Below are 25,201 nucleotides of genomic sequence, written 5' to 3'. Positions count from 1 at the left end.
ATTTTGAGATTTTTTTTTAGATCATTTTGAACCAGAAGCACAGCAGGATTTTAAAAGGGTTTTGAAAAAAGGGACAGCGGCAGGCATAACAAAGGGATCTTCCTTTTGTGAGCTGGAGTTTTCTCTACCTAAAGGCAGGGTAGTTAACCTCCTGCAGGGAAATTCACAAGTTTTTCACAGACCTGAAGAGGTTGTTTGTTTGTTTTTTAGCTAAGAGCAGCTAGAGGATTTTTCTATAGGCTGAGAATAGCTATCACAGAACACAAGTATCAGCACAACTAAATTTTACAAGCCAATTTTGTTTTGTTTTTTAACTCTTGGGTGTAAAGTTAGTTAAAAGCAGACAGGCTAAGATGACAGAACCCAAGGCAGAAAAAGCCAAAGAGACTGCCCACAGGAGAGAAATGGAGGCAGAGACAAAGGAAAATGAAATGGAGGCTGCCCACAGGAGAGCTATGGAGGAAAAGGAAAAAGAGAGGAAGCATGCTGAGGAGGAAAAGGAAAAAGAGAGGAAGCATGTACTGGAGATGGAGAAGGCAAAGGCTCAGCAGAATATACCAACAAACCCTAGCAATCCTTCTCCAGGTACCGCCTCATATCCCCGGAAGTTCCCCACCTACAAGGCAGGCGATGATACCAAGGCCTTCTTAGAAAACTTCGAAAGGGCCTGCCTTGGGTACAGCATCTCTACCGACCAATACATGGTACAGCTGAGGCCTCAGCTCAGTGGACCCTTAGCAGAGGTGGCGGCTGAAATGCCTAAGAAACACATGAACAAGTATGAACGGTTTAAAACCAAGGCGAGAATCAGAATGGGGCTAACACCCGAGCATTCTCGTCGGAGGTTCAGAGCCCTAAGGTGGAAACCAGACGTGTCATTTACCCAACATGCCTACCACATTGGGATGCCTGAATATCAGGAGCAAGTGTTAAATCTCCAGAAGAGTTGCCCTTCCTAATGCAAATAGAGCAGTTCTTAGAGGATGTTCCTGAGGAAATAGAAAGGTACATCCTAGATGGGAAGCCCACAACTGTAACTGAGGCGGGGGAGATTGGAGCCAAATGGGTGGAGGTGGCAGAAAAGAAAAAAATTAGTAGCAGTTGGGGCGAATATCAGAAGCGGCAAACCGGAACAAAACAGGTGGAGGGAGGAGAGAGGAACAATCCTGGTCACAGTTGGAGCAGAGACCAGAAGGGACAACCTCCGACCTCACCCTACTTCTGGGGAGAGCTCAAGGCCCCAACTACACACCAAGGAACACTCCAGACACCTTATCGTCCTGCCACACCGTTCTCCAGCAACCCACCTTGCCCCAGTGACCCGTCAGCTGGACGATGTTTTAAATGTAACGAGCCGGGGCATGTAAAGGCCAACTGCCCCAAGAACCCCAACAGATTACAGTTCATTGCACCAGAATCACACCAGAGGTCCTCAGGCCCATATACCTCCCAGATACCCTTGGAGCGGAGGGAAACTGTGAGTGTGGGTGGGAAGAAGGTCACCGCATGGAGGGACACCAGAGCACAAGTATCAGCTATCCATGCTTCCTTAGTGGACCCCAATTTAATCAACCCAGAGATCCAAGTGACAATTCAACCCTTCAAGTCCAACTCTTTCAATTTGCCTACAGCCAAGTTGCCTGTTCAGTACCAGGGCTGGTCAGGAACGTGGACTTTTGCAGTCTGTGATGATTATCCCATCCCCATGCTGTTGGGGGAAGACTTGGCCAATCATGTGAAGCTAGCCAAGAGGGTGGGAATGGTCACCCGCAGCCAGGCTAAGCAAGCTGTCACCCCTAGCTCTATTCCGGAAACTTCTACCAGGACCCGGTCAGAGGTAATGGAACTGGACCTCATGCCAACATCTGCAAAGGCAGTAGTGGATCCAGTCCCAGAAACCCAGACAGAGCCAGTCCCAGAACCGGAACAACGATCACCACACCCATTGCCAGCACTGAATCCAGTACTTGCAACCTCACCACCAGAGGGCCCCACCGAACCTGAACCGGCAGCAGCCGATAACCCTACACAAGAGGCTCAGCCGGAGCCTGAACCCCAATGTAGTGCACAAGTGGAAAGTGGTTCACAGACAACGGAAACAGCCCCATCCCCTACATCGCTTCCAGAGGGACCAAGCCCAGATCCACAATCCAATGAGGAACTGATGTCTCCAGCATCAAGGGAACAGTTCCAGACCGAACAGGAAGCAGATGAAAGCCTCCAAAGAGCTTGGACGGTGGCACAGAGCAACCCACCACCTCTCAGCTCTTCTAATCGATCCAGGTTTGTTGTAGAAAGAGGACTTTTATACAAGGAAACTCTTTCTGGTGGACACCAGGAAGACTGGCATCCTCAGAGACAGTTGGTAGTTCCAACTATGTACTGGGTAAAGCTATTAAGCTTAGCCCACGATCATCCTAGTGGCAATGCCGTGATGAACAGAACCGAAGACCATTTGGGAAAGTCGGTCCACTGGAAGGGAATGGGCAAGGATGTCTCTACCTATGTCTGGTTTTGTGAGGTATGCCAAAGAGTGGGAAAACCCCAAGACCAGGTCAAAGCCCCTCTCCAGCCACTCCCCATCATTGAGGTTCCATTTCAGCGAGTAGCTGTGGATATTCTGGGTCCTTTTCCAAAAAGACACCCAGAGGAAAGCAGTACATACTGACTTTCATGGATTTTGCCACCCGATGGTCGGAAGCAGTAGCTCTAAGCAACATCAGGGCTAAAAGTGTGTGCCGGGCACTAATAGACATCTTTGTCAGGGTAGGTTGGCCCTCCGACATCCTCACAGATGCAGGAACTAATTTCCTGGCAGGAACTATGGAAAGCCTTTGGGAAGCTCATGGGGTAAATCACTTGGTTGCCACCCCTAACCATCATCAAAAAAATGGCCTGGTGGAGAAGTTTAATGGAACTTTGGGGGCCATGATACATAAATTTGTAAATGAGCACTCCAATGATTGGGGCCTTGTGTTGCAGCAGTTGCTCTTCGCGTGCAGAGCTGTACCATATCCCAGTTTAGGGTTTTCACCATTTGAACTTGTATATGGCCGCAAGGTTAAGGGGCCATTACAGTTGGTGAATCAGCAATGTAAAGGGTTTACACCTTCTCCAGGAACTAACAATCTGGACTTTGTAACCAACCTACAAAACACCCTCTGAACCTCTTTAGCCCTTGCTAAAGAAAACCTACAGGATGCTCAAAAAGAGCAAAAAGCCTGGTATGATAAACATGCCAAAGAGCGTTTCTTCAAAGTAGGGGCCCAGGTCATGGTCTTAAAGGCACTCCAGGCCCATAAAATGGAAGCGTCGTGGGAAGGGCCATTCATGGTCCAAGAGCGCCTGGGAGCTGTTAATTATCTCATAGCATTCTCCAACTCCAACCAAAAGCCTAAGGTATACCATATTAATTCTCTAAAGCCCTTTTATTCCAGAGAATTAAAGGTTTGCCAGTTTACAGCCCAGAGAGGAGATGACGTTGAGTGTCCTGAAGGTGTCTACTACGAAGGGAAAAGTGATGGTGGCGTAGAAGCGCTAAACATCTCTATGACCCTTGGGCGTATGCAGTGACAGCAGATCAAGGAGCTGTGCACTAGCTACGCACCGACATTCTCAGCCACCCCAGGACTGACCGAACGGGCATACCACTCCATTGACACAGGTAATGCTCACTCAATTAAAGTCCAACCTTACCGGGTGTCTCCTCAAGCCAAAACAGCTATAGACCGGGAGATCCAGGATATGCTACAGATGGGGGTAATCTGCACCTCTGGCAGTGCATGGGCATCTCCAGTGGTTCTATTTCCCAAACCAGATGGGGAGATATGTTTCTGTGTCGACTACCATCAGCTAAATGCTGTAACTCGCCCAGACAACTATCCAATGCCACGCACAGATGAACTATTGGAGAAACTGGGACGGGCCCAGTTCATCTCTACCTTGGACTTAACCAAGGGGTATTGGCAGGTACCGCTAGATGAATCCGCCAAGGGAAGGTCAACCTTCACCACACGTCGGGCTGTATGAATTTAATGTACTCCCTTTCGGGCTGCGGAATGCACCCGCCACCTTCCAAAGACTTGTAGATGGTCTCCTAGCGGGATTGGGAGACTATGCAGTCACCTACCTTGACGATGTGGCCATATTTTCGGATTCCTGGGCAGACTACCTGGAACATCTACAAAAAGTCCTTGAGCACATAAGGGAGGCAGGACTAACTGTTAAATCTAAGAAGTGTCAAATAGGCCGAAACAGAGTGACTTACCTTGGACACCAGATGCTATCCAAAAGTGGCCTGTCCCAAAGTCAAAGAAACAGGTCCAATCCTTCTTAGGCTTGGCCGGATATTACAGGCGATTTGTACTGCAATACAGCCAAATCGCTGCCCCACTGACAGACCTAACCAAAAAGAAACAGCCAAATGCCATTCAGTTGACCGAAGAGTGTCAGAAGGCCTTTAACCAGCTTAAAGCGACACTCAGGTCTGACCCTGTGCTAAGGGCCCCAGATTTTGACAAACTGTTCCTAGTAACCACAGATGCGTCTGAGCGTGGTGTGGGAGCAGTTTTAATGCAGGAAGGACCGGATCCAGAATTCCACCCTGTAGGGTTTCTCAACAAGAAGCTGTCTGAGAGGGAAAGCAACTGGTCAGTCAGTGAAAAAGAATGTTACGCCATTGTCTACGCTCTGGAAAAGCTACATCCATATGTTTGGGGACGGCGTTTCCACCTGCAAACCGACCATGCTGCGCTACAGTGGCTTCATACCGCTACGGGAAATAACAAAAAACTTATTCTGTGGAGTTTAGCTCTCCAAGATTTTGATTTCGACATCCAACACATCTCAGGAGCTTCTAACAAAGTGGCTGATGCACTCTCCCGTGAAAGTTTCCCAGAATCAACTGGTTAAAATCGTCCTTGAGATGTCGAAAATATTGTTAGTCTTTATACACTTGGTAGTATATGTAGAGGTGCATGTGTCTTATTGACTCTGTTTTCTCCGAGAGCTCCAGGAAGAAATCACAGCCAGGGTTTCACCCTATCTGTGATTGGGGTGGGGGGCATGTCATAAATATAAAGGGAAGGGTAACCACCTTTCTGTATACAGAACTATAAAATGCCTCCTGGCCAGAGGCAAAACCTTTTCACCTGTAAAGGGTTAAGAACCTAAGATAACCTCACTGGCACCTGACCAAAATGACCAATGAGGAGACAAGATACTTTCAAAGCTGCAGGGGGGTGGAACAAGGGGTCTGTCTGTCTGTGTGATGCTTTTGCCAGGAATAGATCAGGAATGCAGCTCAGAACTCCTGTAAAAAGTTAGTAAGTAATCTAGCTCTGGTAAAATAGCTGTGCTGAATGGAATGTATATTCCTGTTTTTGTGTCTTTTTGTAACTTAAGGTTTTGCCTAGAGGGATTCTCTATGTTTTGAATCTGATTACCCTGTAAGGTATTTACCATCCTGATTTTACAGAGGTGATTCTTTTACTTTTTCTTTAATTAAGTCTTCCTTTAAGAACCTGATTGCTTTTTCATTGTTCTTAAGATCCAAGGCTTTGGGTCTGTGGTCACCTGTACAAATTGGTGAGGATTTTTATCAAGCCTTCCCCAGGAAAGGGGGTGTAGGGATTGGGGGGATATTTTGAGGGGAAGACATCTCCAAGTGGGCTCTTTCCCTGTTCTTTGTTTAACATGCTTGGTGGTGGCAGCATAGGGTTCAAGGACAAGGCAAAGTTTGTACCTTGAGGAAGTTTTTAACCTAAGCTGGTAAGAATAACCTTTAGGGGGTCTTTCATGCAGGTCCCCAAATCTGTACCCTAGAGTTCAGAGTGGGGAACGAACCTTGACAGGGGCAATCTAACAAATGCGGGATAAGACAGTTACTATATTTGGCATCTTCCCTGTACTTCTCTGATAGAGTTCAGATCTACTATAATATATTCTAAAACGTCCCCTTGGACTAGGACAATTGCTTATTGTGTTGTGCTCACAGATGTTTTGCTCATGCTGTAACTTGTCATTTGAAGGCAATCACTTTTTTAAAAAATCTTTATTGAATCGTAATAGCAAACTAGCTTCAAATATAGGTTTCAGAATAGCAGCCGTGTTAGTCTGTATCCGCAAAAAGAAAAGCAGTACTTGTGGCACCTTAGAGACTAACAAATTTATTTGAGCATAAGCTTTTGTGAGCTGCAAATATGGCTTAAATGGGAGCAAGACTGGACCCATAGTGGATAAGTGAATAGTTTGTATGTGAATTTAACCTCCTCCCCCCAAAGCAATTAATGTTATACTGTGTAAAATGAACAGGTATTTTTCATAGTTTATTAGTGGTCAGCATAAATCTGAAGTATGTTTTCAGGATCTGTGTTGATAGACTAGGGTTGCTTTTAGCAGAGATTCAAGGAACAAACATTTAAATAAGAGGTTAACTGAACTCAGAAAAGATACCTTCAGAAATAGCAGTAGTAGTAAAGTCGACTAGCCTCGCATGAAAAATACCTGTTCATTTTACACAGTATAACATTAATTGCTTTGGGCGGGGGAGGTTAAATTCACATACAAACTATTCACTTATCCACTATGGCTCTAAGACTCCAATTGACTTCAATGGAATCAGGAACAGACCCTATATCTTTGGAAACAAAACATAAAACTTATCTCGTTAGCTCCAAATGGCCTGCTGAAGAGCCATGTTTTCTTTTTCACTTTATTTTGGGTTCAATGAAGTCTTTGCACTTTCTTTATCACACATAAAGATACTGCACTTGACTAGCACAGCAGACTGTTTTTTAGCAGGATATAATACCAATTCAGTTAAACAATGAGCAGAAGACTCTTAAGAAGGGGAGTACTTCTCTTTTTGCAAACGTGCTCAGTCCCAGATTGGGGAAAGCACATATTGTGTCATTTACACACCCTATCAACGTGCTTCTGCCTATGTGCAAGTGCAATTTTCACAACGTGACAGATACAAAGGCTCATGATTCCAGATTCTTTTATGGGTCTCATTTCCAACTAAGGAAAAACAATCCATTTCAACAAATAAGGGGTCTGGTTCTTGGTCTCCTTTCCAGTTTTTGAGCTGTTGGTCAAAAAATAAAACAGAATGCCACATTTCTATACCTCTCCAAAATTCATGACTCCTCTAGCTATTAATTCCCATTGCATTCAACAGTAGCTCACCCCTATTGCCTACCAGCTTTCACTATATTCTGTGGGAGAATCTAATTTTATTGCAAAGCCTCTTCAGTATTCAATGTTTTCTGCTTTATGTTTTATTTGATTACCATTTGAACATATAAAGTGCTATATGACAAGGCTTGGAAAGATTGGACTTTTATCAATAAATGTCAGAAAATGTCAATTTCACCACATGTAAGCACAAATCAACAAAAAATATTTCCATCAATAATAACTGCTGTTTACAGATAGGCAAAGTAAGAAAAATGTGGATTGAGAACTTATTAAAGTTAAATCCAGTGACAGACTTCTGAATAAGGCTTGTTACAAATGGACTAGAGAATGAATAATAAAAACAGGTAGGATTTGTTGATTTAAGGATATTTTGACATGTGATGTTGAAAATTTGTGTTTAATGGTTTATAAAGCTTTAACTTTTTGCATCTCAATGTCTACCATCTTTAAATAATTGTCTGATCCCCCACTTTCCTACAACTGTGAAAATTCAAACTGATAAACAAAAAATGCTTAAAACCTATATTTTCACGAGTGACAATGTAAATCAATTAAAAAAATTTCAAATGCTTAAAATACACTCATCTGCTAAAAGTATATTTAAAAAATCAAATTCTGCCAAGCCTATATATAAATGCTAGGTCCTACTATTATTCTGCATAGCACTTGTGGAGCATGAGGGTCATGCTCCACAAGTTGATAAAGTTTTGCATCCTCAGTAGCTATTGTTTACTTGTGATGTTGGATGTTCTGCATTTATCTTCTACCGATCATCAATATTTGCTCAATAAGACCTCTGGAACTGAGCTATTGCTACCACATGGATCCTTCCCAAGGGAGGAAACTACTTTTGCTGTTGTACTTGTTGATCAAGAGGGGGAAACATTCTACAGAGTTGTTTGACCAGATTCTGCTCTGGGTTGCACCTGAGCCACCAATTGCAGGAGTGTAACTAGAGTGCCAGATTCAGCCCTCTATTTCAGGGGGTTCTTGAACCATTTCATGGTTTAAATCACATTTTAATGCAGAGATCATTTAGGGGATCAAATGCCCACTCATTCGTGGTTGCAGAGAATCCCTATTTAGGAGCGCATATCATTCTCCAGGAACTGCTTATTTGGGAAAGTAATAATTGGAAAGCATTTAATGTAGGTTTAGTTGTCTCTCATGCGATTTAGCAGTTGGAAGGAGAAGTCAGCAACATGAGACCAGACAACTCTCTGCATACCCACCACCAAGCAGTCCGTGGACCACCTTTTGCTCTATTCAATGTGCATCTTGCAAAATTAATTCTTTTAACTGCTTACCTGCTAGTTAATAATACAAACATTTAAAAGAGGGAAAATAAGATTAAGTTAGAGCAATTAGAATAATAATAATCTTGGCGAACCTCCCCATCAGTTCAGTTACCAGTAGGGTTGCCAACTTTGTATTTAAAAACTGGACACTCCAGCTGGAACAACCCTGCCCTCAAGACCCCACCCCTGGCCCACCTCTTCTCCCAAGGCCCCACCTCAGTCGCTCACTGCTTTTCCCCTCTCTGCCCTGGTCGGGAGGTACACGTCTGCAAAGGCAGGGCTAGGAGCTGCAGCTGCCCAACACAGGTAGGAGAAGGCCGCAGCTGAGTAGGAGCTGGCACAGATTAGTGACCAGGCACCTCCCTGACCTCTGTGATGGGACTTTGGGTGTCCATCTGTAGATCTGACTGGACACTGTCAGGTCCCCTTTTTGACTGGATTTTCCAGTCGAACATCAGGCATCATTCATTGAAAACAAATGTTATGTATACTACAACATAGCACTCTTCATTGTAACAGATGATCATACAATATAAAATTTTACTTTTTCCCCCTCTTTAGTTCTCCTTAACTGCTCATATGTAGGCACAATTGGGCAATGTTAAAAATCAACATCCTACAGAATTTGGAGGATTTATTTTAACACCCACTTCGCCGCCCTCCCCCCCCAGCAAGAAAGTCCACATCATAAGGTTTAAAAAAACAGCACAAAAAACAGGTGTTTTTTAATCCTTTGCAGGCCACCTTTAAGCAAGGCATTTAACAAGATGCACAGGTTTGGTAAGATTTTCTGACCTGTGTTTGATTATGTTTTTAAGCAGAAGACACAACTATTTTTTCCCCCTATCTCCATCTGCTGACATTTCCTCTTAAATTGGAGCCAGTGCTGCTTTTGGTTTAGAGAGAAGAATAATCCCACATCAGTTTTGCCTCTCATCTTTCATGTTGCACAGAAGCGACAGAAAGGAGAACATTATCCATTTCTGTTTTCTCTTCCAGGAGCTCAAAAATGAAGCCTGCATCTCGTGTACTATAAATTACTCTAAACTGTGGAAGTTTGAACTACATTTCGTCTTTGGCCATACTAACATGCACTGCTGGCACCATTATCATTTGCGTGTGCTTAATGGACTTTCCCATTTATTTCCTATTTTTACATCAAGAAGGCCAATCTCTTAAACTGATCTAAGGCTCTTTGAAGCTCTAATTTCTATCTAAAATTCTGTGAATGATCTTGCTCTGTTCCGTAAATTCTCTGATGTGTCAAAGGTTCCTCACGTCAAACTTCTCCCACGCTTTCTGCAATGATACGTCTCTCTCTAGTATAGGTTAGTTGGTGTTCTAGAATATGCTTTTTTGAATTACATTTTTGGTATAGTCAATACGCTTTTATGTGTCCGTTCTCCCCCCTTTCATGAATCATTTTGATAGCTAATAAACTCAGTTGCTTCTCACGGTTTAAACAGATGAGCTAAAATGACTGGTCCGTCCCATGCTTGAGTTCAATTCAGTGTTATAAAAGGTCTTCTACACAAAAGCTTTTCCTAGTCGGTACATATGTATGGTTCATATTCTCAGATGGATTTGTTGATGACTGAGTGGAAAATCAGTTCCCATAAAGCTTTTGCCACAGTGGTTACAGGCATATGTTGTGAGTTCGTAAGTGATTAGTAAGTCTTGGTTTCTCAGTAAAGCTTTTCTCGCATTCTGTACATTTATAGGGTCTCTCTCCCGTGTGAGTTCTCTGGTGTCGAATAAGATCTGCATGGCGACCAAAGCTTTTTCCACAGTCTGTACATATGTATGATGATACCGGACTCTTTTTTGCATGAATTCGCTTGTGTTTTAAAAGACCTATCTTCAATTTAAAGGTTTTCTTACATTCTGTACATAGATATAGTCTCTCTCCTGTGGGTGTCTCCTGGTAGAAAAGGATACCTTTGAATTTATTGGAATCTCCTTTCCCAAGAGTAGAGTTACCCATTCTGCTTCCAGTAAGATTCCTCAGCTCTGTTTCTGTGCTCCAATTACTCTCACAAGTTATTCCATTGTCAGGAGTTTGGAAAACCAGGTCTTCTGATCTTCCTGAAAACGATCCATGCAGTTCCACATTTTCTGGAGCTTCCTCATTATCCTGCACTTCAGTTTTGATCACATCATCCACTGGAATAAAAAGAATCCAAACATTCATTTCATCTGTTTGGGAAAAGGACATCTCCTAAGAATAAAACATTCCTGATCCATAATGCACAAAATGCTTGTAGGTCATATTGCTCCTTGGAGGGAAACAAAAAACAGAAAAGTGATAACTTATTGGACCAGTAAATGTATGTCACTCAAACTTTTGCATATAAAATGCCTCTCAAACTGCCAATTCCAGAAGTTTAAGTAATTTAGATTGAAAGAACTCCATGCTATGTCATCTAATCTATCTCCCTGCATTTTAACAAGATAGATTTGACTTCGTAAACCATCCCTAGTAGAAGCCATGAATATCACCAGTAATGATGATTCTACAACTTTAATACCCTCAAAATCTACCTGTGCCTCTCTATTGCTACTGACAAAACCCTTGTCCGTACCTTTGCCATCTTACTTGTTGATTTCTGTAACCTTCTCTGTGACTGCCTTGATTCTAATCTCTTCCACTCTACTCCATACAAAAAGCTGCTGCGTCATCTTTCTCCCTCTCACTTAAACTGAATCACCTAACTCCCTGCCCCTCTTTTATACTGCATTAAATAGAAATATGCCCTTTCCTTCAAGGCATAGATCATCCTGTCTCCAACATTTCTGCTCTCATTTTCCCCCTACTCCCTCTATATTTCCCATGCTCTTCCCTGTTCTCTCACCTTACTGCTCCCTTCTCTGACTCTTAGCATTGCTCCTTACAGTACCCCTACATTTGGGGCATCATCCCTCTTCTTCGCCAAGCACCCTGTCTTGCCTCTTTCAAACCTTTTGTTAAAACACCTCATGGAATTCTTCCTACCTCATGCTCCTTACTAATAATTCTTCACCACGATCGCCCTTCCTAAATTATTTTTCCATGTCACTCAATCACTATGTTAGTAATGGTGGCCATATGAGCACCAAGAGATGCTTCATCTTAGACCACATGTTCTGCAAGGTAGGGCATGTGTCATACCATTTGTTTAAAAAGGGTTATGTATATGTATATCAGTATGTGATTTTTAGTATTAAAAAATACTAGTAATAACACAACATGTTATCCAAACACTTAGAAATTGGATGGATGAAAGGAGAGAATCTGCCTTAGACCAGAAAGTTCACTGGTTCCCATATCTACAATGAACTTATGACAAGGTCTTGTTATAAAATAGCAATACATGAGAAAAGACAAAAACTACAGAAGTGTTCATCATGATGGTTTCTCTTGCCAGCTTTAAGTCATTTACTCTTCTGAGAGGTCTGAATCCATTACTCACCTATGCTAGGATTCATAGACATTTCTCTTTCCTCCAAGCCCTGCTGAGCCTTGACACGTAGCTCTTCTCTTGACTGCATATCATGTTTGGAGACTGAATAGTTTGGACAAAGAATAAAAAAAGTCCCATAATATCTTCTTAATATTCACTGATTTTTTAAACTTCAAAGAATGTCACATTATCTGAAATTAATGCTTACATTGCTGTGGTAGTAGGTAAATTGTGCAGAGGTAACAGTGTTAAAGGTGACCATTTTTGAGTCTGTTCAGATTATGAGACTTTTGATTGACTTATTTATTTTTGTCAAAATCCCGGTTTTCATTCATATCTGTTTAAAAACAGTGGCTTTGACCTCCCCAGGAAAACCCAAGGGATTGGAATTTAAATTCTGCCCCTTGCTGACATCACTGCTATTTGCACACCTTGCAGCTGCAAATAGCATTTTCCTCTCCATCCCCACACAACTCCTATGTACTGACAGATGGCACATGCACCATCCCTACGGAGCAACTGAGCATGCTCTATCCCAGGGATGCATGGGCTGAGCAGGACTTTCCCTGCAATTGCTCCTCCTACCTGCTGGGGGTCACTATAACACCAGACACTAAAACTAGAGCAAGGAGACTCTCTCTTCTATGCTTTCAATGCTCCTACTGCTGCCACCTAGGCAGTGTGGAGAAGAATGAAAGCGCCTGATTCAAAGGCAGACAGGTGAGGAGAAAAGAGATGCAGAGCTGGGGTGGGGGGAATGGGACAGAAGACACAGGAGGCTAGGAGAAGGGGCAGGAGTCTGCCAAGGAATAAGAGCAGAAGGGAGCACAGGGGTGGAAGGCTCTGTAGTCACTAGAAAACACTCACCAAAGAACATGTAATTCAGTCCATTTAATATTCCTTTGCCGTCTAGCAAATACCTGTGAAACCCACTGGCTAAGTGTGTATCACCATCCCCTTCTAGTGCCACACCCTCACAAATGATAAAAGCCTTCTACTCCTTCCACTTACTCTGTTACCTCAAGTGGTAGAGGTTTGCATGAATCCAAAGATCCTAATTCTGCTGATGTGGGAGGGACAATATTATTCCTCAGGATGATTTTTTTTTTTTTAAAAGAATACTTAAGAAATTACATCCAAAAAATTACATTAAAAGAACATGAAGGTTACAAAGTCTAGCATGAAGGACACCTATAACCTTAATTCAGCCCCCTTGTGCATATGCATTATGATAGTCTTTAATTATGTGACGATATACTGTTTTCACACAACTCCTGCCCCATTCCTTGTAAAAGACTGACTGTGCTTTGACAATAGATCAGGGCTGTGTTGTGAAAGAGGTTGTTGTCTGTAGGACCCCTGCTTCATTTGTTGCAGAAGTTGGATGGTGTGCAGCAAATGAGGCAGAGAATTGCAGGAAAAGAAAGAGTAGCCTCACGGTTAATGCCACTGAATATTGCCCTGGAGAACTGGATTCTGTCCCTGCCTCTGCTACAGAGTTCCTATGTGATGCTGAGCAAGTCAATTAAACCAAAATTTTCACAAGTGGCTATTTTTTTCCCCGCAGGTGTTCCTAATTTTCTGAAACAGCACCACACACAGGGTTGTACCAATTTAACTACTTAGATAACCCCCCACCACCACCATCACCACCACAGCAGCAGTTAAGTCAGTACAAAAACTGTATACAGACCAGGTACTGTGAGGTGGGGTGGGGAGGGAATCAGAGTAGGAGCAGCTCACACTAAAACTTCATGATTAAAAGATCCATGGGGTTTGTGATGTAATTCTTTCACCTAAAATTAAGCAAAAACTGCCAAGGATGAAAGCGTGTGCCCAAAAGGCACACTTTAATTGGGGTGAGGGTGGAGGGAGTTAAAAAAAAAATCTTAGAAGTAAAAAAAAAAAAAAAAAATGCTTAAATGTAAGTAATCCTAGAAAACATCAGAAAGGATTTGCAGATTACTTGAATAAAGATCCTGCAGAAAGGCAGAATGTTTGCTCAGAAATCAGTTTTGCTCCCTTCAGGAAATTCAGGGAGAATCCCAATCACACCATATGTACTAAACCACTTGGCAGTTTATAAGTCAGCTGAAAGTCCAGATCCCCTTCAAGAGGAAGAGAACAGACATCTAATCTTTCCCATTGCCATTTTTTCTTGTTTTAGAGTTGGCATATAGATTAAGAAATGATATAATCACAAATTACTTAAATACTTTATTCTTGAAATATCCTTTACTGAAGGAGTGCTTCATCCACATCACACATGGAAAGTAGCATCTGTGCATGTGGCTTCAACATACACAACTGAATAGTGTATAAGCATTATTCACAGCAGGAAAGTGGTGGATATAGAGGTATTAGAAACATGACTGTGTCAATCAATCTTCTTTTACAGAAAAGGACGTATGGAGTTGATCTTCTATCACAAAGGTTTTGGAGCATCTAAGAACTGATCCACCAGCAATCAAAGGATTTGAGAAAACAGACCGGAGCCAGCCCAAGAACTGTACACATTTCACAACTTCCAGAGAATGAGTGAAAACTGACCTTTACCCAGTGAGATTAAAGATTCATAATTGTCCTTTATCACTTTTTTGTAAAGCTCCTTTTGCCACTCTTCTAAATTCTTCCCGTCAGGAGCTGCAACATTATCAAATGTCCCTGGGACCTGAAATAAAAAGTATTGCATACTTAGTATCTTTGATTACATCCTGACAAGGGCCTTACTTAGAATATTACATATGCAGTCATTTGCCGGGTGTTTCTGATGGCACTCTATATCTGACAGCTACTGTATATCACCTTTACAAAGACGAATTAGATATTTATACTGCTATGTTGCTCTCAAAGTCAGTATAATCGTTTCAAGGTGGTATTCCTTAGCTCTTCACTGAATCATGACTTCCCAAGCAACAGAATCAAAAAGGTAGAAATAAAGACTATCAAAGTCATCTTGGCCAATCTCTGAAACTCAGTGCAGTTGTTCTCTTCAGCACATTCTTCAGTGCTTTCTTTGTCCAATGTACTTTAAATGACTCAAGCTATGAGGCAACTCCACAGTTCAATAGATCTCACTACCAGGATTTCTTTTTCCTGGTGATCAACTTAAATTTTCCTTTAGCTAGAAGAAAGGGATTGTAAACGAGCATACTGTCTTGCACCAAACTGAGTTATTGCTCTCTCTTTAGCATTTATACCTTCCAAATACTGGCAGACTGTTGTATCACTCCTTCACCAATACATATTTTAAAAATAAATTTTTTAAAAGATCTTTCCTTATAAATTAAACCCTCCAACACTTTAATCTAATTTGTTGCTCCTTTTTTCAGTTCCTTCCAACTCATCTAGATCTTTCTGATTTGAGGTGACCAGAGTTGAGTGCAGTATTATAGCTGCAGTTTCTTAAATCCACTTCCTCTTTCATTTCCCAGATAGGAAGTCCTGCTTTTGGCCTTGAATCTTGTGTAATGCCCACAACCTCCGCAAAGATTAAACAATCTCTGATGACGTTTGCCAGTATTTTTGCTCCTACAGTTATAAACATAAAATTTTGAAAATAAAACAAAACTTCAATGAAAAGCTAGTGCAAATACATCCAAGACTGCCAATTTCACATCTAGCCTGTAGCTCCCCACCCAATTAATTTTAATATTAAAGGACACGAACTACATGTAAAGTTGTATCAATACTTGCCTGATCAGTATTATTGTTCCCACGTGGCTTGTATCCATTTGGTAATATTAGGAGTGAACACTTTGCCTTTATGTATTGCCTTTCATTCAAATGGGTATCTAAGTGTTTCACAAATTTTATCAATTGTACAACCTATGGATCCAGTTCTACAAATCTGTAGTCATATGAGTATTCACTTTTACATTAGAAAACTATTCCATGAGTAAGCACTACTCAGATGATGGTTTGTAATATCTGGTTCTAAACAGGATCACCACCCAAAACTGATGTACAAGATACTGAATTGAACTGAAACTTAGACACTATTTAACAGTCCCTAACAAGGTCTGCCCAGATCTGAAGAAGAGGTCTGTGTAGCTCAAAAGCTTGCCTCTTTCACCCTCATAAATGGTCCAATAAAAGATATAATCTCCCATTCTTATCTCTCTAACATCCTGGGACCAACAGAGCTACAACAATACTACATCCAACAAACATACACAGTATAAGCTCTATACTACAATCAAGTCATCCCAAATCAAATGAGATTATTCACATGAGTAAGGACTACTCACTCATACGAGTACAGGTTTGCAGGATTGGGATTCATTTTGGAGCAGGAAGTAAAGAAGAGTATAGTATCCAACTGAAATGCCAAACAGAAATTTTTACTTGGGCAGAATGTAATTGCACAAGCTGAAACAGGATCAAGAGAGAAGCACCATAATATTGTCTGTATTCACAAGAGCTCAGCAACAATGTGCCTCCTAACTCCACGGTGCACAATGATTAAGTAGCAACTCAAAGGGAAAAGTGCAACCTACTGAATCATTTATATTTTTATTTCCTGCAGCACCTAGGTGTTCCCTTGGAGAATTCCCATCCAAGTATTCTCTTATTATGCTCTCTTAATTTAAGAGAAACAAATAGAATATCAAATATTTAAATTACCTTCAAATGTTCAGGATTCCGGATTCGTTTTCGAGTTTTATTACTTATTCCACCACAGAAACTTTGAGGTGTTCCAACAAGCCAGTTTCCGTCTTCACCCAAAATGAATTTTTTGGGAACTGCTTCTTTCAGTAGGCGCCGGTTTTTCCTAATTTTTAGAGGATCAATTTCAAAAGAACTGTCCTCAAAATGTTTAGAACATAGTCGCTGATGTTTTGATGGAGTTCCCATTTCCCGACCCATGTTGTGAATCCACTGCTTCAAGAGAGGTTTGTTATGTAAAGGAAAACCATAGAAAGTAACTGTACTGTTCTTATATACCCCACTTGTAGCATTTTGACAGTTCAAAGCTGAGCAATAAACCATTGTAAAATGAGCAGTAGAAACAAATCTAAAACAGTAATAAGATGCCAAGAGGTCAGTTTGCAGGGTTTATAATCAACTATTGCTTTAATATTAAGAGCAGTAGATATATGCACCTCAACAACATACAGCGTTGTATAATACAGGAAAAGATTAAGTTCACAGTGAAGCAAAATGTAGTTGTGGAGCCAGACTTCAATACAGGACACGTGGACCTCAGCATAGTTTATATCTGTAAAATACAGAGAAAAGTCAGGCTCCTGCTTTCTTAAATTATATACTGCTCTTCCTTAAACCATATACTGGCATACAGTTTCCGCAAGTCCAAGTACCTATTTACACCCCCAAACTAAAATGTTTCTTTAAACATTTAACACTACCATGTACATCTCCCATATATTAAACACCCCTGTATTATGCATACACACAAGTACACCCTATCAATCAGGATATTTGCTAAAAATTTTGCCATATTCAGCAGCAAAAAAATATTTATAACATATGGGTTACACAGAAGGCAGCAACAGAAGGATGATGTACAATGTCCAAAAAGGAGCAATTCATACGAGGAAATGTCAGCTTTATACTTGTCGGGAAGAGAAGGAGACTTTGGCTGCACATTGGAGAAGAAGCAAGTATCAGAGGATCGACATATGGAAGAAGCACGTTGGACTGCAAGAACTCAAGTATATGCTGATGCACAGGGGACTGTAGCCAACAAATCAGATATGTACCTACGTTTTAAATTGCGACGAAGGCATGTGTGAAGGAAAAGGAAATGTCAAGAGAAGGGACTCTAGAAGGGAGAATGTTGGGAATGCATAGTACAAGCAAATTTAATCCCAAACACCCCAGAACTGGTTCTGGGATATCTCCTTTCCCTGGAATAAATCTCTTGACCGTTTCCACCATTCCTACATGCCTGAAAGTGTCTGAAGTTCCCGACACTCTGGTCACACGGGCAGCCCTACACCAGCTATTCTGTCAAGGAGAAGCACCATTCCATCGCGCTGGGGAAATGCAGAGAGCCCTGCTCCACCACCTCAGCACGTCAATGGGGGGAGAAGGGGAACAGTGAACCCTCCTCTCTGTTTCATTGTGGGGTCACGCCTAGGCAGCCCTGATCTATCAACCCAGTAGGCTGCGGGGGTGACGGCAGCCCCAGGTCACTGTCCTGACGCACTGCGGGGGGAGTGGAGGAAAGCCGCCCCACTCCGCACCCCAGTGCATTGTGGGGAATGTACAACCCACCACACGCAGCCCATTGCCCCGGTGCGTTACGGGTCGGGGAGCAGACAGCCCCACTCTAACGGGGGGGATGGGCAACACCCCGTCCAGCAGCCCACACAGACTTATTGGGGAGCATCCCCCCACCTCGCCCCGGGGCATCATGGGAAGCGGGGCCTCTTCCCCCCCCCTTCCAGAGGGGCTCCCTGAGAGTCTCTCACCTCCACTGCCGGGCAGCCATCTTCCCCCTCTCAGTCCCTCCCTTCATCACCGTCCCCCTCCCTCCTCCCCCTTCCCCTCCCTCAGCGCGCGCAGCAGCCTGTAACGGCCCCGCCTTGCGCGCGCCTCTGGGCGCCGCCCAGTGCCCACCAATGGGAGACGACCACCCACCCCCGTGAGCAGGGAAGGTTACGGTAGGGAGCGAGGACAACGACCAATCAGAATCGACACCAGCTAGGATGGGTAACGGCTCTAAGCTTCAGTCTTACCAGGACGACACCATTCTTCCGTCCTCTCCTCTGATTGGCCAACCTCTTCCGGCTGTTGTCCTCTGACTGGTGATCGACGGGCCTGAGGAACCAATCAGCCTCTTGACTCTTCCACTTTCCCCCAGGAGTCTCCTCTACCAGCGGCAGTGGTGGGCTGCTCCGACCTGGGCATTCCTATTGGCCCGCCGCTGGCAGGACCGAGTTGTGATTGGTGGAGACGGCTGTCGACCTTGCGGAAGAGCCCTTACAGATCGCGAGTGGGGCGGTGGTGCAGGCTGGGAAAAAGCCGCGGTGGGAAAAACGGAGGTTTCTTGTAATCCGGCCTCCCGCCTCGCCCCCTCGCCGCCTGGTGGTTGGTATTTCCCCGCCCCCCAGAGACTCTGCCGCCCGCCGCCCCCCAGACACGGCCCCTCAATCGCCCCCCCCCCCCAGCGCAGTTCCCCGCACCCGGCCCCCTCGCTCTCCCCAAAGCTCCCTTTAGTCGCAGCCAGCCCGCCCCCAGAGCTCCCCTCAGTCGCCCCCAGCCTGCTCCGCTCCCCCCGGAGCTCCCCGCAGTCACTCCCAGGACCCCCCAGAGCTCCCCTCAGCCGCACCCAGCCCAGGCCCTCAGCCGCTCCCCCTGGAGCTCCCTCAATGGCAGCCAGCCCGCCCCCAGAGCTCCCCTCAGTCGCCCCCAGCCTGCTCCGCTCCCCCCGGAGCTCCCCGCAGTCACTCCCAGCCCATTCCCCTCACTCTCCCTGGAGCTCCCCTCAGTCACCCCCAGCCTGCTCCCCGCCTGCTCTTCCTGGAGCTCCCCTCAGTCACCCCCAGCCTGCTCCCCTCCCGCTCTCCCCGGAGGTCCCCTCCATTGCACCCAGCCTGGGCCCCCGCTCCCCCTGGAGCTCCCCTCAGTCACCCTCATCCCACCCCCACCCCACTCTCCCTGGAGCTCCCCTCAGTCACACCCAGCCCAGGCCCCCACCCACTCTCCCTGGAGCTCCCCTCAATGGCAGCCAGCCCGCCCCCCAGAGCTCCCCTCAGTCGCACCCACTCCACTCTCCCTGGAGCTCCCCCGAGTCACCCCCAGCCTGTTCCCCTCCATTGCACCCAGCCCATGCCCCTGCTCCCCCTGGAGCTCCCCTCAGTCACCCCCACACCCCACCAGAGCTCCCCTCAGTCACACCCCGCCAGCTGCCCCTGGAGCTCCCTTCAGCTCTCGCCCAGCCCCACCCATCAGTCTCCCACAGACACTACTGCCTATCCCCAGACACGGCCCCATCCCCTCTCCCAAGCTCCCCTCAAACATAGCCAGCTCCTTCCTCCAGCAGGCCCACGGCCCCTTTCTGCCTCCCTCAGACCCCTCCCCACTTTCAGCTCATTACCCTGCAACCCAGAGGGCCCCCCCCACTCAACCAACGTGGAGCATGGTGACCCCAGTGCAGCAGCATTAGAGTAAACGTAGGACCACTATTCTCAGCAAGGGAATAGGGGAGACCAAAGTGCATGGTGGTGTGGAAATGTAGAGGGAGCATTTATGACAGGTTCCATCACAGAGACCCCATTTGGACTGTCACCTGATGTGCTGAGATTACCTCTGAACCTGTTTTCTCTGCCAGTTTGGGACTCCAGAACCCTGCCTTGTTGAGCCAGACACACGAGCCTGCTGCAACACAGACCCAGGTCTGGTCCATGCCCCCAAAGCTGCAGACTTAACTGAAAATGGCTTAGCAAGTGCTCCTGTCTCCAGCACCCAGACACCCAACTCCCAATAGGATCCAAACCCCAAATAAATCTGTTTTACTCTGTATAAAGCTTATACAGGATAAGCTCATAAATTGTGCACCCTCTATAACACAGAGATATGCATAGCTGTTTGCTCCCCCAAGTATTAATCACTTACTCTTAGTTAATTAATAAACAAAAGTGATATTAAGTAAAAAAAGTAGAATTTAAGTGGTTTCAGGTAATGACAGAACAAAGTAAATTACCAAGCAAAATAAAACAAAACATGCAAGTCTAAGCCTAATACATTAAGAAACTGATTACAGATGAAATCTCACCCTCAGAGATGTTCCAATAAGCTTCTTTCACAGACTAGACTCCTTCCTAGTCTGGGCCCAATCCTTTCCCCGATACAGCCCTTGTTAGTTCCAGCAGGCATCTTAGGTGAAAGGCAGGGGATTCCACATGACTGGAATCCCCGCTTTGTTCTCTTTCATCCCCTTTTATACTTTTGACACAAGGCAAGTATCCTTTGGGTCTCTCTGGCTTCCCACCCCTCCTTCTAAATGGAAAAGCACCAGGTTAAAGATGGATTTCAGTGTCATGTGACATGTTCACAAGTCCTCTGAGCCACCCTCCATTCTTTCAGGACTGGCCCGTACATAGGCAGTGGAGGCTTGCAGGTCAACAGCCATCTACAGACCACTGTTCTAGTTAATGGGATCCATCAAAATTCCAAGCAACCATTAATGGCCCACACTTTGCATAATTACGCTAGGACTTCAGAGTAATACTTCATATTTTTAGTTTTAGATAAAAGAATGATACATATATACAAATAGGATGAACACACTCAGATAAGATTTGTAATGATACCTTACAAGAGACCTTTTGCATAAAGCATATTCCAATTTATAAATATTTTTATAAAGCATTATGGAGTGCAATGTCACAGCATCGTATCCAGATCTTAGCAACTTTCCCTTCTGTCCACCCCACATTTTTTCTTCGTGGTAGTACCTCCTCTCCCTGTTTGAAAATATACCTATAAGTCTCAGAGCTCTTCAGTCAAGTTGTTTAGCTGAAGGCACTATTCATTTGACTGTACCTCAGAGAGGGTGGACATCTTTAAAAGTAGTGAAAGAGATATATTGTTTTTTTATTTCATGAAACTTGGAAGGACAATTTCGCAAGTACCTAAGAAGATGATGTCAGGGACACAGAAAAGGAAACAAAAAGCTCATTTAATGACTGCAATGAAGAAAGATGTAGATACAATGAAAAAAATACTTAATATAGGTTAACAACCCTTGCAGTAGTAGCCGCAAGACTGTCACAGCAGAGACATCAGATGAAAAATGCATAGAGAATCCACAACTGAACATTCAAGGATCAGCAAAAGAAAAACAAAGAGATCGAAACAAAACAAATTCTTTATCCGAACCAGAATGATGATGCCACTAGTGACAGAGATTAAATTATTCCCATTATAAGCATTCATAGAATCATAGAATATCAGGGTTGAAAGGAACCTCAGGAGGTCATCTAGTCCAACCCCCTGCTCAAAGCAGGATGAATCCCCAATTTTTGCCCCAGAAGCCTAAATGGCCCCCTCAAGGCTTGAACTCACAACCCTGGGTTTAGCAGGCCAATGTTCAAACCACTGAGTTATCCCTCCCCCCACAAAGCAGGACCAATCCCCAATTTTTTAGCAATACCATTTCTGATCCTGCTTTATGGTCCAGTCTAACACCCAAAATTCAAGCTCTGCTAGTGACCAATGGTCCACCAAAAGTAAAGGACATGGATTTTCCTCTGGATGAGGAGAATTGCCATTTTTCTATGTTGTTTTTATACAGAAAGCTTGAAAATGGCAAAGTTTTGAAGCAGCGCTGGCTGCTTTACTCAGATTCCACTGACAAGGTTTTCTGTTTCTGCTGCAAGCTCTTTGACTTGAATCCAAAATCATCCCTAGCATTCAAGGGGTTGAATGATTGAAGAACATGTCTCAGCTTCTCATGCATCATGAAAAGTCGCCTAGTCAGTTCAATTCCTACCAAATGTGGATCAAAGCAGAGCAAAGGCTAAAACAGGATAATTGCATGAACATGGATCTTCAATGTGTAATTAAACAAGAGACAAAACACTGGGAGAACATTGTAAAGAGGCTCATGACAATAACACTTTATCTTTCTAAAAATAACATGGCTTTCCAAGGTTTATCTGACAGGCTCTTCACGATGAACAAGAATTTCCTAGGTTTGGTGGAATTACTAGGAAAGTTCAATAAAGTAATGAAGGAACATTTGCGACGCATACTTTCCAGGGAGGTGACAGATCACTACTCTGGAAAAACAATCCAGAATGAGATAATTGAATTATTGGTGAAGAAAGTGCTGCAAGATATTCTTAAAAGGTTAAGGAGTGCTAAGTTCTACTCCATTATATTGGATTGCACTCCAGATGAGCGCCATTATGAAAAGATAGATTTCAGAGTAGCAGCTGTGTTAGTCTGTATTCACAAAAAGAAAAGGAGTACTTGTGGCACCTTAGAGACTAACAAATTTATTTGAGCATAAGCTTTCATGAGCTACAGCTCACTTCTGTATTTTCCACTGAATGCATCCAATGAAGTGAGCTGTAGCTCATGAAAGCTTATGCTCAAATAAATTTGTTAGTCTCTAAGGTGCCACAAGTACTCCTTTTCTTATTATGAAAAGATGTCTTTCACTATTAGGTTCCTTGATACTTCAGATGGTAAAGTGACCATTCAGGAGCACTTTATTAGTTTTAAAACAGTGGACGAGTCCACAGGGGAAGGACTAACTGATACTATACTTACTACTCTGAAGGAACGTGACATAAATATCCAAGACTGCCAGGGCCAGGGTTATGACAACAGTGCAAACATGAAGGGGAAAAACAAGGGTGTACAGGTAAGAATCCTTAACCAAAACCCAAGAGCATTTTTTGTTCCATGTGAATGTCACTTGCTCAATCTTGTGGTGGGGGATGCTGCAACATCTTCACCAGAGTCCATCTCCCCCTGTGGCATTCTGCAAAAGGATCTACCTTCTGTTCTCTACCTCTGTTCATCATTGGGAGATTCTCACAGATCATGTCAATATCACTGTGAAGCCAATATGTGAAACACACTAGGACTGCAGAATTGACAGTGTTAAAGCTGTTCGATACCAAACAGCTGAAGTCCACGATGCCCTCATCGCATTGGCTGAATCAGAGCAAGCAGATGCAGGTGTCTGTCATGAAGCACTCACCCTGGCATGTGAACTAGTTGAATTCAAGTTTCTTGTCTCCATTGTGGTGTGGTACGATATCCTTTTTCAAGTCAATGTGGTGAACAAAAGCATGCAAAGCAAGAAAAACGTCAACATTATTGCAGCCACAAACTTGATAAACTACAGGGAAGTCAGGTACGAAGGAGCTCTGACAACAGCTAAGGAAATAGCTGAAAATCTTGGTGTTGATGTAGAGTTTAAACCATGTTCATCGTAAAAAGCATCAATTCAGTCATGAATGTGAAGATGAAACAGTTAATCCAGAAGTCAAGTTTAAAATTGAATTTTTCAACGAGCTTTTAGACACTGATGTCTCTGGAAGAACGGTTTGAGCAAATGAATCAACATGTGAATCTTTGGGGCTTTCTATATAACATAACACAACTCTGACAAAGAAATTTTGATGAAGCACTGTAAGAACCTTCATAGTGCACTGACATATGGAGAGAGCTCGGTCATTAATGGCAGTGACCTCTGCAAAGAACTTTGCTATCTCCAAAGTCTGCTTCCAATGGACTGTAGTGCTCCTCAAGAAATTCTACCATTTATTTTCAACAATGAACTTAATGACAACTTCCCAAACACATGGATAGGACTCAGGATCCTGTTAACCGTACCTGTAACAGTGGCGAGCAACGACTGGAGCTTCTTAAAAGATGAAGCTCATAAAAACTTATCTGCTATCGACCATGGGAGATGACAGACAATCTTCGCTGGCCATCCTGTGTATTGAGAATGCTGTGGCTCAACATATAGGCCTGTCACAAGCAATATCAGAATTTGCGGCAGCAAAGGCACACAGACTTGCCTTCTGAGTCTTGGTGAACAACGTTTGTTTTTTTATTTAGTTTACTGTTTGTCATTTAGCTATTATTTTTTGACATTTATTTGAATAAAACTGAATTGTCATTTGTATTTTTTAGTAAATGATAAAAACTTTTGAGATTACAGCTTAATTTCTGAAACTTTCGTTAATATCACTACATACTTGAGCTTAAAAGGTGCAAAAATTCAAGTCTGCCTATGGCGCCATTTTCCCTAACATTGGCCCTGTGAGAGGACACACTCCCAACCCTAAGGAGGTATGAATATGAGGTACAAAGTATGCCTAGATGGCTGGCAGGTAAACCTAACCCACTGTCTCCCTCAACCCTGGCTGTCTGGCCACATCTCTCCCACCATATTACCACTCTCTCTCTCTCACTATCCCCCAACATAAGGATCAGAAGCATCTATCCTCCCCCAGTCCTAATCCCAAATGAATGCCACTATGGGCTCAAATAACTTGTTTCCCTCTAACAGCAATGCTGAACAGATAAAGCATCCTCTGGCTCCTCAGACCTAGACTTCTCAACCAGCAAACTACAGATGGTTTGAGTGGCAGCACTTGAATCTTAGCCTCAAAGATGTGTCTCCTCTCCTTAGCCTATCACTGCTAACCCCAACCAGGGGTATTCTGCTACCCAAAATCCATAAACCTGGAAATCCTGGACGCCCCATCATCTCAGGCATTGGCACCCTGACAGCAGGATTCTCTGGCTATCTGGACTCCCTCCTCA

General features: G+C 43.7%; 1 protein-coding gene across 1 annotated transcript; it reads right to left on the bottom strand.

The window, feature by feature from the left end:
• Positions 1-8,745: 8,745 nt before the first annotated feature.
• Positions 8,746-18,734, bottom strand: LOC140905801 (zinc finger protein 777). Its single transcript, XM_078851287.1, has 6 exons — positions 18,643-18,734; positions 17,044-17,159; positions 16,565-16,819; positions 14,489-14,609; positions 11,948-12,040; positions 8,746-10,661 (listed from the first exon to the last, which is right to left on the bottom strand). Exons 3-6 carry the CDS (start codon positions 16,805-16,807, stop codon positions 10,135-10,137), a joined length of 984 nt encoding a protein of 327 aa, XP_078707413.1. The 5' UTR covers positions 16,808-16,819; positions 17,044-17,159; positions 18,643-18,734; the 3' UTR covers positions 8,746-10,134.
• Positions 18,735-25,201: the final 6,467 nt, after the last annotated feature.

Source organism: Lepidochelys kempii, chromosome 2, assembly GCF_965140285.1.
Source record: "Lepidochelys kempii isolate rLepKem1 chromosome 2, rLepKem1.hap1, whole genome shotgun sequence".
NCBI lineage: Eukaryota > Metazoa > Chordata > Testudines > Cheloniidae > Lepidochelys > Lepidochelys kempii.
Note: the sequence above shows the minus strand (reverse complement) of the source record. Positions and strands in the feature narration are given on the sequence as shown.